General features: G+C 42.3%; 1 protein-coding gene across 5 annotated transcripts in view; it reads right to left on the bottom strand.

Annotated features, from left to right (window-relative positions):
* LOC132092018 (serine/threonine-protein kinase PAK 5-like) overlaps positions 1-18109 on the bottom strand; it is a 54010-nt gene that overhangs the window by 4436 nt on the left and 31465 nt on the right. For all 5 annotated transcript variants that reach the window (XR_009422184.1, XM_059498068.1, XM_059498070.1 and 2 more), the window contains 3 exons: positions 12298-13116; positions 8116-8616; positions 7525-7658 (listed from right to left, as the gene is read on the bottom strand). Coding sequence is in view for 4 of the 5 variants with exons in the window: in XM_059498068.1 (XP_059354051.1) it covers positions 7525-7658; positions 8116-8616; positions 12298-13116 (1454 nt within the window). In the remaining variant the exon portion in view is untranslated. The remainder of the gene's footprint in view (positions 1-7524; positions 7659-8115; positions 8617-12297; positions 13117-18109) is intronic.

Raw genomic sequence — 18109 nt, forward strand, 5'->3', positions numbered from 1 at the left:
AGACACACACATACACACACACATACACACACTCAAACACACACACACACACACACACACACTCAAACACACACACACACACACACACACACACTCAAACACACACACACACACACACACACACACACACACACTCAAACACACACACACACACACACACTCAAACACACTCACACACACACTCAAACACACTCACACACACACACACACACACACACACACACACACACACTCAAACACACTCACACACACACTCAAACACACTCACACACACACACACTCACACACACACACACACACACATACACACACACACTCAAACACACTCACACACACACACACTCAAACACACTCACACACACACACACACACACACACACACACACACACACACACACACACACTCAAACACACTCACACACACACACTCAAACACACTCACACACACACTCAAACACACTCACACACACACACACACACACTCAAACACTCACACACACACACACACTCAAACACACTCACACACACACTCAAACACACTCTCACACACACACACACACACACACACACACACACACACACACACACACTCAAACACACTCAAACACACACACACACACACTCACACACACACACACACACTGATCTGTGTCTCGCCTGCGGCTGCACTGGAGGGGAACACGCTGCCATGTGTTTGTGCCTCCCGCTCCTCCTCAACACTAATGCAGCGTAATGCACGAACGGGGCGTGTTTGTAATTATTCTGAAGAACGACTCCTCATGAGGAGATCCATGAAGGACACTTCTGTCTCCAAAAACTCATTCCCTACTTCATTCTTTACATACACTGACATAACGAATACTGCAGTCGCATACAAAACCTACTCACACCGACTTAGATCAAATATAAATAAATAATAGGTAAAAAAAATAAATTAAATACTATAAGAAATGCACTGCTCATTGTTAATGTTAATGTATTACTAATGGAACTGTACTGTAAAGTCAAATGAATAATAATGAACATATATATATATAAACGCTAATAAGGTGCTGTAAAAGCCCCTTCACCATGGTAAAATCACTGTATGACACAGCCTGGACTGTTTTATAAAATACATTAATGTTCAATAAATGGTTTAATCTAAAAATTAAAAACACGCCAACAGTTCTTGCATCATGTAGTTCATCACTGTAACTGTATCTGAGTATAAATGTGTATTTAAGCCCAATCATCCCATCACAGCGCTCACTCTCAGCTATTAGTATAATAAGTAAATTCATAAGTCATGTCAGACACTGATTAGCCTCAAACACCTCCAGATTCTACTAATCTATCAAGAGCCTCATTACAATGTGTTTTTAATTGAAAACACAGCACTCCTTGAACGGCCCACACACAGGAACATGCTCAAGCACGGATCAGCGTTAGCTCTGGCAGGAACCCAGTGATACCAACATCAGTCCGCAGCACATGAGAGACGAATAACAGCACTGAAGAACACTGATCCTGTGCACTCAGACCATCATCAACTGTTTCATGTGACTTCATTCTACTCCATACAACTCCACATGACTCCATCCGACTCCAACTGTCTCCATCGGACTTCACTCTGACACCCATCAGACTCAACTTCACTCCAACTGATTCCATCTGACTCCATCAGACTACATCAGAATCAACCTGACTCCAACTGACTCCATCAGACTCAACCTGACTCCATCCTACTCCATCAGACTCAACCTGACTCCACCTGACTCAACCTGACCCCATCTGACTCAACCTGACTCAACCTGACTCCATCTGACTCAACCTGACCCCATCTGACTCAACCTGACTCAACCTGACTCCATCCTACTCCATCAGACTCAACCTGACTCCGTCTGACTCAACCTGACTCCATCAGACTCAACCTGACTCCATCAGACTCAACCTGACTCCATCTGACTCCATCAGACTCAAACTGACTCCATCAGACTCAACCTGACTCCATCAGACTCAACCTTACTCCATCTGACTCAACCTGACTCCATCTGACTCCATCAGACTCAAACTGACTCCATCAGACTCAACCTGACTCCATCAGACTCAAACTGACTCCATCAGACTCAACCTGACTCAACCTGACTCCATCTGACTCCACCTGACTCCATCTGACTCAACCTGACTCCATCTGACTCCATCAGACTCAAACTGACTCCATCAGACTCAACCTGACTCCATCTGACTCCATCAGCCTCAACATGACTCAACCTGACTCCATCAGACTCACACTGACTCCATCTGACTCAACCTGACTCCATCTGACTCCCTCTGACTCAACCTGGCTCCATCTGACTTAACCTGACTCCATCTGACTCCATCAAACTGACTCCATCAGACTCCATCAGACTCAACCTGACTCAACCTGACTCCATCAGACTCACACTGACTCCATCTGACTCAACCTGACTCCATCTGACTCAAACTGACTCCATCTGACTCCATCAGACTCAACCTGACTCAACCTGACTCCATCTGACTCAAACTGACTCCATCTGACTCCATCGGACTCAAACTGACTTAACCTGACTCCATCAAACTGACTCCATCAGACTCAAACTTACTCCATCTGACTCCTTCAGACTCCTTCAGACTCCATCAGACTAGTGTTAATTTCGTCAGATGAGACGAGACGAAATATGTTCATCAACAACCTTTGTTTTCATGACTAAGACGAGACGATGACAAGACTGCCCCACTGTCCAAAAACGCTGACTAGGACTAAATTAACATGCATTATTGTTGACGAAAAAAGACGAGACGAAAATGTTTTGCAAAAAATAAAAACTAAGATAAAATCTCTCTTCATTTTCGTCTACAATTGTCTCTGCTTTTTCATCAACTGTTACGCCTTTAAAAATTCAGAACGAGTTTGCGGCTTCCCGCTGTTGCTCAAGTTACAGGTCTCCAAACTCCTGTTGCTGCCAGCCTGTGGCTGCAACACGAAACTGCTGAACACACAACACCTGAAGCGAACAAGAGTGACGAGCGCCGACGACATGCTATGTCGAAGGAAGAGGCTCGATATTTGTGTGTTATAGTTAGCAGCGGTCTGTTATCACCATGGTAAAATCACTGTATGACACAGCCTGGACTGTTTTATAAAATACATTAATGTTCAATAAATGGTTTAATTTAAAAATTAAAAACATGCCAACAGTTCTTGCATCATGTAGTTCATCACTGTATCTGAGTATAAATGTGTATTTAAGCCCAATCATCCCATCACAGCGCTCACTCTCAGCTATTAGTATAAAAAGTAAATTCATAAGTCATGTCAGACACTGATTAGCCTCAAACACCTCCAGATTCTACTAATCTATCAAGAGCCTCATTACAATGTGTTTTTAATTGAAAACACAGCACTCCTTGAACGGCCCACACACAGGAACATGCTCAAGCACGGATCAGCGTTAGCTCTGGCAGGAACCCAGTGATACCAACATCAGTCCGCAGCACATGAGAGACGAATAACAGCACTGAAGAACACTGATCCTGTGCACTCAGACCATCATCAACTGTTTCATGTGACTTCATTCTACTCCATACAACTCCACATGACTCCATCCGACTCCAACTGTCTCCATCGGACTTCACTCTGACTCCCATCAGACTCAACTTGACTCCAACTGATTCCATCTGACTCCATCAGACTACATCAGAATCAACCTGACTCCAACTGACTCCATCAGACTCAACCTGACTCCATCTGACTCAACCTGACTCCATCCTACTCCATCAGACTCAACCTGACTCCATCTGACTCAACCTGACTCAACCTGACCCCATCTGACTCAACCTGACTCCATCTGACTCAACCTGACCCCATCTGACTCAACCTGACTCAACCTGACTCCATCTGACTCAACCTGACCCCATCTGACTCAACCTGACTCCATCCTACTCCATCAGACTCAACCTGACTCCGTCTGACTCAACCTGACTCCATCCGACTCAACCTGACTCAACCTGACTCCATCCTACTCCATCAGACTCAACCTGACTCCGTCTGACTCGACCTGACTCCATCCGACTCAACCTGACTCCATCTGACTCAACCTGACTCCATCTGACTCCATCAGACTCAAACTGACTCCATCAGACTCAACCTGACTCCATCTGACTTTATCAGACTCAACCTGACTCCATCAGACTCAAACTGACTCCATCAGACTCAACCTGACTCAACCTGACTCCATCTGACTCAACCTGACTCCATCTGACTCCATCAGACTCAAACTGACTCCATCAGACTCAAACTGACTCCATCAGACTCAACCTGACTCCATCTGACTCCATCAGCCTCAACCTGACTCCATCTGACTCAACCTGACTCCATCAGACTCACACTGACTCCATCTGACTCAACCTGACTCCATCAGACTCCCTCTGACTCAACCTGACTCCATCTGACTCCATCAAACTGACTCCATCAGACTCAACCTGACTCAACCTGACTCCATCAGACTCACACTGACTCCATCTGACTCAAACTGACTCCATCTGACTCCATCAGACTCAACCTGACTCCATCAGACTCAAACTGACTCCATCTGACTCCATCTGACTCAACCTGACTCCATCTGACTCCTTCAGACTCCTTCAGACTCCATCTGACTCCATCGGACTCACCCTGACTCAATCCGACTCAATCCGACTCCATCTGACTCCATCTGACTCCATCTGACTCCATCGGACTCACCCTGACTCAATCCGACTCAATCCGACTCCATCTGACTCAATCTGACTCCTTCAGACTCCATCTGACTCCATCAGACTCAACCTGAGACACCATCAGACTCAACCGATTCCATCAGACTCCATCAGACTCCATCTGACTCCATTGGACTCAACCTGACTCCATCAGACTCAAAATGACTCCATCAGACTCAACCTGACTCCATCAGACACAACCTAAGAATAAGAATGTTATCAAAACTATAGAATATGAACCCTGTTTGACCTCCTGACCCTTTGCTGATTAGCACCTTTCTCTCTTTTATTTTTTTCTTATGTAATTGCATCTGATTGTACTTTGGCATGATAAATGTAGAAATATCTGTTATTTCTTCTTGTATGTAAAAAAACTGCAAAACAGATTTGAACATTAAAACATTAAATATGTAAACTAACTATTCATTCAATGCGCAAAAGATAAAATGAAATAAAAATGATTTCTGATTCCAATGCGCGTAATTTGCACGGGGGTTACGGGGGTCATGACCCCCCCAAAAATCAGATCCAGCTAATATAACCCCCCCAATATCATCACATCATTCAGATTAAAATAGATATGAAATATTCAGAATGAATACTTTTGTTCATTTTCTTTATTAATTTCATTTGCCAGCAAGAAAGATAGTATCATATTTTAAATAATCTGTAATGTACCCCCCGCCCACCGCACCGATTTGGTATTACCAAAGTCTCTGGTATTACCCAACCCGCTTTCTGTACCAAGTTTGTTCACTATTTTGCGCAGTCGATGGGATGAATGGTTGGAGAAAGCTGACGGAAAGATGAAAAGGACACTGAAAGGCAGCCAGACAACGATTTTTCATTGTTTGTCGACACCAGCCAAAAAAAAAGAAAAAAGAAAAAAAAAAGAAAAACGAAAAATCCTGACCAAACGGAGGTACCCTTAAGTTAGCTGTTAAGTTAGCTCAGCGTTTCTCAAAGTGTGGGGAATAGAAACATGACAAACAGGTTTTGTGCCCATCTTTTAAATTCCGTTATTTATTGACCATACACTCAAAACAAAGACACATTTAAATGTAAGCCTTGACGTTACTTAACCTCTTCACTCGTAAGTTTAAAAGTATTTCAAGGCTACCGTTATTGATCGTAGTATCGCTTTATGGTTCACATGGAGACGCGCCATTCATTGCTTGTCACACCGTAGCCACAATAGTGCTGAATGACTGATGATCTGCTTTTATTTCCTTTTTTATTCAAAATTTCACAAATGTGTTAGCTATAGCAGGATATATCTGATATTCCGATTGTCAAATATGTGCAAGTGGATGTGTTTTGTTGTTCAAACACCTTTATAACGATCGCATTGGTGGAGCTGTATGCGCAACGTATTTTAGGTATCTATCTTATTAAAATACCTAAAAAAATACGTACATTATTAGGAATTTACCACCTCTGGTTCAATTTGAGATTATTTTTATTTTTGTTTGTTTGTTTGTTTTTTTGTTGTTCTTTTTGCTAGGATTTTGCAAAGTGTCAAAATGAATCAAAGCACAACTAGGTTAATGTTAGTCCACACTTGTATTGATGTTATCAGAGGCTAAATGCAAACACAATTATTATTATTTTTTAATCTAATTTTGAGTCTTATTTCATGCAAAGTGATAATATAATTGCACTTTCATTTTCTTTATTTGAAATTTTTTAATGCTGTTATTTGATGTTACGTTTTTAAAATGTGATGTTAATAAAATACATTTTAACAGTTAAACTTAAAGCCTAGTTTATTAACATTTTGTTGGGGTGATTGGGGACAGGTGGGGCTCGGAACCCTTTCCTACCTCTGAAGTGGGGAATGGCAGAAAAGTTTGAGAAACACTGAGTTAGCTGATGATTTGTTTTGTTGACTGGAGTTGGCTGGCTAGATGTTGGTTTGCCAGTGTCCTATGAGGTAAAGCCAGAGGCTGCCAGGGACTGTGTAGAACCAATGTCACTGAATTGTAACTGCTGTTTGCTCCAATACAGTCACCCGTTTTGGGGGGGATTGCATAATTAAATTATGCAAATTAGCATGTTACCTTTTACACAAGAAAATAATACAATAAATTAATAAATAAATAAATATGCCGCGAGTTTAACCCCCCCAATGGTAGACCCAAAGTTACGCCCTTGTCTGATTCTGATTCAGACTGAAGACGCTGCCTAAGAAGGGATCCGTCTATATAGACATTAGCGTCTCTATTAGTGTCTAAAAAAATAAAGTGCATCAGAAACAGAACATGGGTGGGATGCAAGCATGTCGTGCTGATCAGGTCACGCGTGTCTCTAAAAGTGTGTAATTACAGTCCAACATCACGCCACACCGAACTGACGAACAATGCCAATTACTGTAATTATGCAGACGCTTTGAGAGCAGAGGCAGCGTTTAAAACACTCCACCACAAACTTTCACAATAATAATTCATGCCTGGACTATTGTCTCCAGCAGATAACGCCGCTCTGTAAATCAGCTGTAGAAGTGTAATTTTACTCTCCATTTCATATTGGATCAGAGCTGATTGTGAAAAGTGTTAAAGTGTTCTCTATTAAAACCCTCCTGATCTAGTTATTTCTGACACAAACTCAATAATGAGGCCTAGTGTTATATAATGTGACTTAATCATTTTATCTTTTTATTAAAAGGGTCTTGATGGACTTCGAAAGATCCGATGATTCACACTGAATGAATGAATCGGTGTGAAATCAGTTAATTTAGACCCTGATTCTGATTGGACGACCGGCTCTAACCTGGTGTGAGTGACGATGTCAGTCAGGGCTCCGCCCTCAAGGAACTCCATCACTACCCAGAGTTCATCACTGACCAGATAACTGTTGTACATGTCCACCACGTTCTCGTGATGGTAGTCTCTCATGATGACCACCTGCAGGCAGATGAACAGATCATTACTAATTACATGATGAAAATGTAGAGTACATGAGTTACTATCAGCACTGTGTCCAGTGACACACCAGCACCTCTGATCCAGTGCTTTCACGTCTCTGCATCAGTCTGAGTCAAATATAATGTGCATTTGGCAAAACAACACGCGCAAAAACGTCTTCCCAAACTCGTAATGAGACGCGTGTATAAACCAGCTGCTCCCAACAAAAGACTATAAATTTTAGTATTGAAATAATTATTTAAAACAATTTTAATTTTATAGAGAAATATTCTAATTATAATAATATTTCATATTTTGATTAATATTTTAACAATAATAATAATTACTATAATTAGTATTTTATACACATATTGCTATATAACTGCACAGTTTTTGCTCATATTGCACAACTTTTCACCAGTCGCTAGTTTGTTCAGCAGGATATCTGTGCGCTCACCTCGTTGAACAGAAGTTCCCTCCGCTGCTGTTTCCTCAGGTCCATCTTCTTCACAGCCACCTGTTTGCCGCTGTGCTTCTCGGTGGCGATGCACACGATGCCCGTGGATCCCTCTCCGATCTTCAGGAAGTTGTCCAGATACTCGCGCGGGTCGCCGGGGTTCACCACCAGCTGCAGAGCGGCGCGGAACTGTTCGTGGGACACTCTGCAGGGCGGCTGCTCAGAGGACGAGCCCCAGCTGGGCGGAGGATAGGCCCCGGGCCCCGGGATGAAGGGCGAGGAGGGCTGTGAGTGTGCTCCCTGTGGGGTGTAGGGGGGGCTAGGCTGGGGCGGCGGGGGGGGGGACGGCGAGGGCTTGTAGTGGAAGGGCGGAGCGATCTGGAAACTGGCCGGGTACACAGGTTTGCCGTGGCTCTGAGGTAGTTTGAGGGGAACGCGTAAGTACGTCTCGGGCCCCGACCCCCGCGGACTCCCATCACGGGCCACTCGCTCGTACTCGCCCTGTTAGATCCAAACACACAACATGATGAGGGAATAATGCAGACACAGACCCGTGATGATCCTCAAACGCTCATCTATCTCCGAGATGACAACAAACCACATCACACTGACACTGGATTCATGGAATCATTCATTGAAGATCTACTGTGTTTTACTTAAGTGAAAAAAAAGTAATATTCTGAAACATTATTACAATGTAAATCATCTGTTTTCTGTGTGAATCTGTGTTAAGGTGTAATGTATTTCTGTGATGCTCCGCTGTATTTTCAGCATCATTCCTCCAGTCTTCAGTGTCACATGATCTTCAGAAATCATGAAAATATGATGATTTACTGCTCAAGAAACATTTCTGATTATTATCAGTGTTGCACGATATTTCTGTGGAAACTGGGAAACCTATTTTTCAGGATTCACAGATGAACAGAAAGTTTCATTTCATTAAAGTACAGCATTTATTTGAAATATAAATCTTTTGTAACATTATAAATGTCTTTACTGTCACTTTTAATCAAGATAATACATCAGTGCGGAATAAAATAATTAATTCAATTTATTTATTTAAACAAATCAGAAATGTTTCTTGAGTAGTAAATCAGTATATCATTCATGATTTCTGAAGATCATGTGACACTGGAGACTGGAGGAATGATGCTGAAAATACAGCGGAGCATCACAGAAATACATTACACTTTAACAGATTCACATTCATATTCAGTTATTTTACATTGTAATAATAATAATAATATGTAATATAATCATACTGTTATAATATTTCAATTGCTTAATTATCAATCGTTTGACTAGTACAGTGTGCGATACACACATATGGAAGAGTCAAGATCTTTTCAGCAAAGAAAGAAAAGCGAGTATTTGTCAGAGGAATAAAGTAAAGTCTGCAGTCCCGACGGATCTGATTCCCGCTCAGCAGGGTCACGGTGGGCGGTAGATCGAATCATTCCCAGCATGCCCCAAAACACAAAAAGATGACACGACACGGATCGTCATCTAACTGATGATGAGAGCGCCGGCTGTAATTACGCCGGTGGACTCGTTTAATCAATCATCCCGGCGAGGCTGTTTATGGGCCGGAGAGAGTCCCGAGACCTCCTTTCCCAACCGGCACCGCTGGCTGATCCGTGTTCGTTAAATGCACATTAATCTGAATTTGGCAGCGTAATCAACAACCCAACTGGAGTGTGAAATTGAATTCTGTGGTGGAACACGCCGCCGTGGCTTTTGTGCAAGGGCTGCAGAAAAGGAAGGAGCCACCACATCAGTTCATCACAATGAGAGGAGCGTGCACGAGTTCCCAAGTCCCCGAGCTGTCGGCCTTTAACGGCCCGAGATTCCCAGCAGCGCACACAAAACGCTGGGCTCGCTGAAAGTGACCGAGTCGAGGTGAATGAGAAAGAAAGGTTCATTATGAAGCTGCTGAGCCGAGACTGATGGGACTGCAGCGTGTGTTTGCTGAATCACAGTGAAATCACACACACACCGGCTGTGCTGCTCCACACAGCACAACATCTCACTGAATCACAGTCTAACCCTGCGTAAATCAGCTAAACACGGCTCAGATTTCACACACAAACATGACAGTACATGTAGCATACTGAAAACGAAGAGTCTGTACCATTATTTTCATGACAATCAAGCACATTTAGATACAAAATTCCAATTGCTTTTATTAATCAGTTTTGTATCTACGTCTGTTTTCATGTTTAAAGCTTTATTACATTTGTTGTGTATTTTTGTGACTTTTTGAGAAATGTTGTAAGGCATTTATTTTATTTAATATAATGTTTATTTTATTTTAAATAACCGCGTTTATTTTATATTTTAGTTTTAGTTAACTATATTAACTCTGGTGTAAATTTACCTTGCAATATATTGAGGAGGCTAACACAGTTCTGATGCGCACGGATGTCTTACAGTAGTCCAGAACTGAAATGACAAGAGCTCAAGCGTGTGTAAATGAAGGCCTGGGATGAGCCGCTGTTATCTGGGTGATGCTACGCTTCCATTAATTGATTCCTGCGCCGCTCTCATGAGTAATTCTGTGTCTCCGGCCGCAGCGCTCTCTTCACGGGTGAGTAGATTAAGAACTGACACCAGATCCATCACGGAGCCGGTGCTGAGAGATAATACGCCCTACACGGAGCGCACAGTGCATGTGTCCACTGTGATTTAACATCTTCTGAAAACATTTATTTCTTTTGTTTAGGGGTCAAATATGAAACAGACGTTTATTCATGAGATTTTCCTGATGATGGTGATAATAGGAGTAAATACAAGACAATAAGCAAGCTATTTTTAAAGTTATTTTTGAGTTATCGAGGAAGTGGCTAATACTCTTCTAATGTGCAAAGTGCATGAAATGCAATGTAAAAGCACCTGCTAAATGCATGACATGAGAAAAACAGCATAGATTATATGCAGAATATCCAACATGACATTTTTGGGGACTGAAAATATGTCATAAAAGTTCCTAAAACATGAAAAAGTATACAAAACAGGTTCTGCAAGGGATGTACATTTATGTGGCAATATATTAAGATGTTATTGAGGAATCTGCCTTACATACTTCAGTGTTTCCCACAGACTTACACTCAATGTGAGGCAGCACTTCCCCTGGGGGAAATATAGGCCATATATAAAACAGCAGACAGGCTTATTGAATTAGCAAATTCACTCTCTGCCAGCAGGAGGCGCTTTAAGAGTGGCATAAATAGCGGTTTCCCTGGTAACAGCTGTAAACAAAGCAGCGCTGCAATCATAAACGCTACTTTATCAGGCATTATAGGAAAGATTAAATGAAAATGACATCGAAACTTTTCTAAAAACAGCCATTCCCTACAGTCTTATAAAAACACTTGTGCTGCATTTTGACTTTGAAATGTCCAGAGCTCATTTTTATTGAACAAAGTCAAAGCCTTTTGGAAAATCTATTTGTGGCCGTCAGTGTATTTAAATAATTAAATGTATGGGAAACACTGAACTTCTAATGCCAAAAGAGCATGAAATGCAACATAAAAGCATCCTCCAAATGCATGTATTTAAATGCAGCACTCTTTTATTATTTTTGCTATCACAAGATGTTTGAGCAAAACAATGGATCTCCATGGAGCCTTTTCCTGAAAAAGTCTACAACGTGACAATCTCTGACGAGACAAGCAGCATTTGGCCATCACATGCAAATGATGCATCATCAGTAGTGGTTTGCTTTGGTAAGTCTGGATTTATCTTGCATTGATTGTAAACTGTGCCAGAAACCACACAAACTCTGCACTGTTTCACGAGTTCGCACTTACATATAATCAGAGCAAATAGTATGCATATTTGGCATGCTGTCCAAAGGCCAGGGGCTCCGAGCTTGGAATATAGACTGAACCCAGAGAACTCCACCATATCCCAAAGCTGGGACAGGAATAGTTAGGAGTGAGGAGTTGGGGTGGAGGAGGAATCCCAGAAAACTGTTATGGGACAAAGGGGAGTTGGCTGTATATATATTTTATTATAGTTCTAATTAAGTTGATTATCTGAACGTGCCCTGCCTGAACTTTGTTAAAAAAATATCATATAGTGTGAATATGTCCTTAATGCATTGGTGCATTTTGACAAAATAACCCTGCAGGACAAAAAAAGCCAAACTTATCATTATAAGGAGGCTGATTTCATCTTTACCTTGCCCATGACGAGTGAAGACGTGTTCTCGGACAGTCTTGGGTACGTGTACGAGCTGTACGGCCCCTGCGGCGCAGCTTTAAATGCACTGATGCCGTACGGTTGGCTGGGCTCCTGCAGGCCTGACCCCGAGCGCGAGCGCTGCCGGATGGCTGGCTGGGGGCTCGTCTGACTGATGTAAGAGGACTTGGGCCTCTTTTCGTAGTCGTCTTTCAGTCCAGCTCCGTATCCCCAGTCTCCGTCGGGATAGTTCATCTGTCCGCTGTGGATGGAGACACGCGACGGCGTTCCCAGCGGATGCTCCCGATAGTCCTGACTGGATCCGCCCAGAGAGGCACGGTAGTAGTCCCTGCGGCCGCCCATGGCCATCTCAGCGGTGGACAGCCGCATTTTGCTCTCCAGGTAGGCGTGGTAGTCGGGTGGCATCTTGGCGTAGTCCGAGGACTTCTGCGGCATGGCGTCGGGATAGAAGTGGCTGCGGATGGGATGGCCGCTCTGTCTGAGAGAGAAGCGGTAGTGCCGTCCGACCGCCAACTCGCTGTCATGGGCACCTCGGTCACGGTATGGGTCTAGCGAGAAGTCTTTACTGTTGTCCAGGTCGCATGAGAAGCGGCCATAATAGTGTCCGAAGCCGTTCTCCTCTGGTCCGCCGGCGTTGGACGTGGACGCAGATGATGGCTTACTCCCGCCTGACTGATGAGCTCCAGGTGGACTCTCTTTCCTCAGAGAGTTGGAGCGGGTGACGGAGATGCTGTCAAACTCCTCCAGCAGGCCGTTGATGGAGGCGTCCTTGGGCGGCCGGCTCCCACGGACGATGGTCTGCAAAGAGAATGAAGGGGAGAGGCACAGAGCATCAACAGGAAGGTCCAGGCCTGAGCGTTCCACACACATATATTTTGACAGAGTCAAACAGCAGTGGGAGTGGGATCAGAAGATGTTTGGCAGCCTGAATAAATCACAGCTTTGCTCATCTCATCCCACGGCTGCTTAAGCGTGTTACACAGCTGCGTCGTGACTCACCATGAATAAAACACTGAAACAGACCCAAAATATAAGAGTGGCATGAGCTGAAAGGCCAGACAGAAGGTTTTTCCCAATATCCCCTCTCACTAGTTATCTAAAACTACACAATAACTACAATTACACTACAATTACATCAGCAGATTTAGAAAAACACACATTATACGGGTCTTTTCATATTTCCCATATAGACTGACCCAAACCAGGTACAAACCAATCCCACATACACAATTCTTTTAAGATCTGATCACTGAAAGGTTCTTTTGGGAACCAGAAATGGTTCTGTGGTTCCATGGCATTGCTCTAAAAACCACCTTTTAAAACCTTTATTTAAAAGCTTATAGAGTATCATTATTTTAGAGTAACCGCTGCTGTATGCACAAGGACATATGGTGATTATTTTCTTGGTACGTGATCAAATCTTAAAAGAAGAGACTACATTTCTAGACATTACTGTACAGCATGTGACGTATGTAGCTCCAGTAAAGAGAGGCCGCTGTGATCTTGACCTGCATCTGCAGTATAACAACTCTCTGACCTCATTTAGTTGCTGCCGTGGCTTGGCTCTCTAAGTAACATCAGATGACCTGAAGTAAAACTAATACAAAGGTCCAGAGGTTCCAGATCATGTTTGATCCAGAACACAGTGTTTTAAACATGCAGTAGTAAGCTCATTCAGTTGGAGTTAAACTCTGGTCACATTCATTCTGTTAAACTTCTGTAAGATGCAGTCAGACCTATATGTACCTTTAAAAAAAGGTTTTCGATTTCTCATCATAGGTTCTTCAGATTAATGTTTTGGTTCCAGGGTTCTTTTCTTAAGAACCAGAAAAAAACTTTTTGGATCTTAAGGAACTTCCTCTATGGCTTCATCCAGTAAAACCTTTTTTAGTTCTGATTGATCTTCTGGTTGATTTCTTTAATATTGGGAGAAACTAATGCATAAGACTGTCGGTCAATGAAACACATGAAACATGAGACACAGCTGAGACCACATCGGACCACATTCACATTAACATAATTTTCAGACGAAGGTCCATATTAAACCTTTACTCTGAAGCTCTACAGATGCATGTCATCAAAACATAACCAGATTCTCAATGATTAATCTGAAGCTCAAGTATCCACAGATAATTTTCACATCCTCACTTCAACTTCAACAATCAAGCCAGACAGGTGTGCATGAATAGATGCATGATCTCCCTACAAATATAAAGTCTTTAACTTAACAGATCTGACGAGCAGGAACATGTGGTCAGTTTAAGAAAAAGAGAGGAGCTAAAATGTCACAGTCTGAGCTTCAGCACAAGAAGAGGAATTAAATCTCCTGGAAGGGGCAGTGTCCTCCTCACAGCAGCGCTACACAGAGTGTCATCCATCTCTTTAATGCGTCTGTCTCACTGCGCTCTGAGCTCAGTCCATCTGAGGAGAGTGTGATCGCAGGCCTTTACACCTCTGATCTGCTATACAGCCACTAATACACTAATACACGTTAACACTCACTGACGCTAACACACACTCACTCAGGCTAACACTCACACCCACTAACACTCACTGACGTTACCACTCACTCATGCTAATTCACTCACTAATTCACACTCGTGTAAACTTCATACAAGGTAAAACTGTCAATTCTACTCCTTGTTACAACTATGGTAGAACCATTACTTCTACCACAAAAGGTTGCTTTGTAACTAATCTTCTTGATTTATCCCGATTCATTAGCATATCCAAAACCTCAGAACAACTTGATGGTGTAACATAAACTATGGACTCTTTATTTTCTAGCACTTTAAATACAGTTGCTCCTTTACGCTTAAGGAAGGTTAAGGAAAACAGTTTGACACCATGGTATAATGAGCATACTCGCACCCTAAAGAGAGCAGCCCGAAAAATGGAGCGCAGCTGGAGGAAAACAAAACTAGAGGTATTTCGTATTGCTTGGCGGGAAAGTAACCTATCCTACAGAAAAGCATTAAAAACTGCTAGATCCGATTACTATTCTTCTCTTTTAGAAGAAAACAAACATAACCCCTGGTATTTATTCAATACAGTGGCTAAATTAACGAAAAATAAAGCCTCAACAAGTGTTGACATTTCCCAACATCACAGCAGTAATGACTTTATGAACTACTTTACTTCTAAAATCGATACTATTAGAGATAAAATTGCAACCATTCAGCCGTCAGCTACAGTATCACATCAGACAGTGCACTATAGACCCCCTGAGGAACAGTTCCACTCATTCTCTACTATAGGAGAGGAAGAATTGTATAAACTTGTTAAATCATCTAAACCAACAACATGTATGTTAGACCCTATACCATCTAAGCTCCTGAAAAAGGTGCTTCCAGAAGTCATAGATCCTCTTCTGACTATTATTAATTCCTCATTGTCATTAGGATATGTCCTCAAAACCTTCAAACTGGCTGTTATTAAGCCTCTCATCAAAAAACCACAACTTGACCCCAAAGAACTAGTTAATTATAGACCAATCTCGAATCTCCCTTTCACAGTTATATTCCTTCTTAGAGAAAAATGGTATATGTGAGGATTTCCAGTCAGGATTTAGACCGTATCATAGTACTGAGACTGCTCTCCTTAGAGTTACAAATGATCTGCTCTTATCATCTGATCGTGGTTGTATCTATCTATCTATTAGTTAGGGTGGCCATATGCGCCATTCATATGGGACACGTCCCAGCCAGGATTTTAATAATGCCTAAAATATCCAGGTCTTCCACTTTGTTTGTTTTTTTTGGATTTGTGCGCAGCGACGCTTCAAATCAATCAAACGCTTCAAGTCAATTGAACGCTTCAAGTCAATCTTACTTATCTGACCCGCATCAATTTGCAGTGAATTAATTATGTTCCTGTGGCTCAAGTGGTAGAGCATTGCGTCAGCAGTGCAAGGTTGTCGGTTCAAGTCCCAGGGAGCACATGTTAGGTAAAAAATGTTAGCCTGAATGCATTGTAAGTCGCTTTGGATAAAAGCGTCTGCTAAATGCATAAATTGAATTAAGATGTATCCTATCGATCACAAGTGCAGTATGGAGTACCTCAAGGCTCAGTACTAGGGCCATTAATTTTCACGCTTTATATGTTACCCTTGGGAGATATCATCAGGAAACACGGTGTTAGCTTTCACTGTTATGCTGATGATACTCAGCTCTATATTTCTTCGAGGCCCGGCGAAACACACCAATTAAAAAAAAATGGGATGCTAGTTGATATAAAAATTGGATGAGGAGTAATTTCTTACTGCTAAATTCTGAAAAAAACAGAGGTGTTAATTATAGGACCTAAAAACTCCGCTTGTAATAACCTTGAACACTGTCTAAGACTTGATGGTTGCTCTGTCAATTCTTCGTCATCAGTTAGGAACCTAGGTGTGCTATTTGATCGCAATCTTTCCTTAGAAAGCCACGTTTCTAGCATTTGTAAAACTGCATCTCAAAAATATATCTAAATTACGGCCTATGCTCTCAATGTCAAATGCAGAAATGTTAATCCATGCTTTTATGACCTCAAGGTTAGATTATTGTAATGCTTTATTGGGTGGTTGTTCTGCACGCTTAGTAAACAAACTACAGCTAGTCCAAAATGCAGCAGCAAGAGTTCTTACTAGAACCAGGAAGTATGACCATATTAGCCCGGTCCTGTCAACACTGCACTGGCTCCCTATCAAGCATCGCATAGATTTTAAAATATTGCTTATTACTTATAAAGCCCTGAATGGTTTAGCACCTCAGTATTTGAATGAGCTCTTGTTACATTGGCTTTGTTCGGGAGGCAGACACACTCTTGTAGTTTAAATCTAGATTAAAGACCCATCTCTTTAACCTGGCTTACACATAACATACTAATATGCTTTTAATATCCAAATCCGTTAAAGGATTTTTAGGCTGCATTAATTAGGTAAACCGGAACCGGGAACACTTCCCATAACACCCTATGTACTTGCTACATCATTAGAAGAATGGCATCTACGCTAATATTTGTCTGTTTCTCTCTTGTTCCGAGGTCACCGTGTCCACCAGATCCAGTCTGTGTCCAGATCAGAGGGTCACTGCAGTCACCCGGATCCAGTACGTATCCAGACCAGATGGTGGATCAGCACCTAGAAAGGACCTCTACATCCCTGAAAGACAGCGGAGACCAGGACAACTAGAGCCCCAGATACAGATCCCCTGTAAAGACCTTGTCTCAGAGGAGCACCAGGACAAGACCACAGGAAACAGATGATTCTTCTGCACAATCTGACTTTGCTGCAGCCTGGAATTGAACTACTGGTTTCGTCTGGTCAGAGGAGAACTGGCCCCCCAACTGAGCCTGGTTTCTCCCAAGGTTTTTTTCTCCATTCTGTCACCGATGGAGTTTCGGTTCCTTGCCGCTGTCGCCTCTGGCTTGCTTAGTTGGGGTCACTTCATCTACAGCGATATCGTTGACTTGATTGCACAAATACTGAACTGAGCTGGATGATGACATAATTGAATTCAATGATGAACTGCCTTTTTTCTTTATTGACACACTACATTCCTATTTAATGCTGTTCAGTTGCTTTATTACAATCTATATTGTTAAAAGCGCTATATAAACAAAGGTGACTTGACTTGACTCACTAACACTCACACACACTAACACCACTCACATTTGAACAATTTATTTAATACATGTACAAGATCATGGACCATCACTCACACACACACTCACTCTCACTCATTCACTTACACACACTAAGACACATCCACACAAACACACACACTTGCTCACACTAACAGTCACTCACACT

This window comes from Carassius carassius, chromosome 18, assembly GCF_963082965.1.
Source record: "Carassius carassius chromosome 18, fCarCar2.1, whole genome shotgun sequence".
NCBI lineage: Eukaryota > Metazoa > Chordata > Actinopteri > Cypriniformes > Cyprinidae > Carassius > Carassius carassius.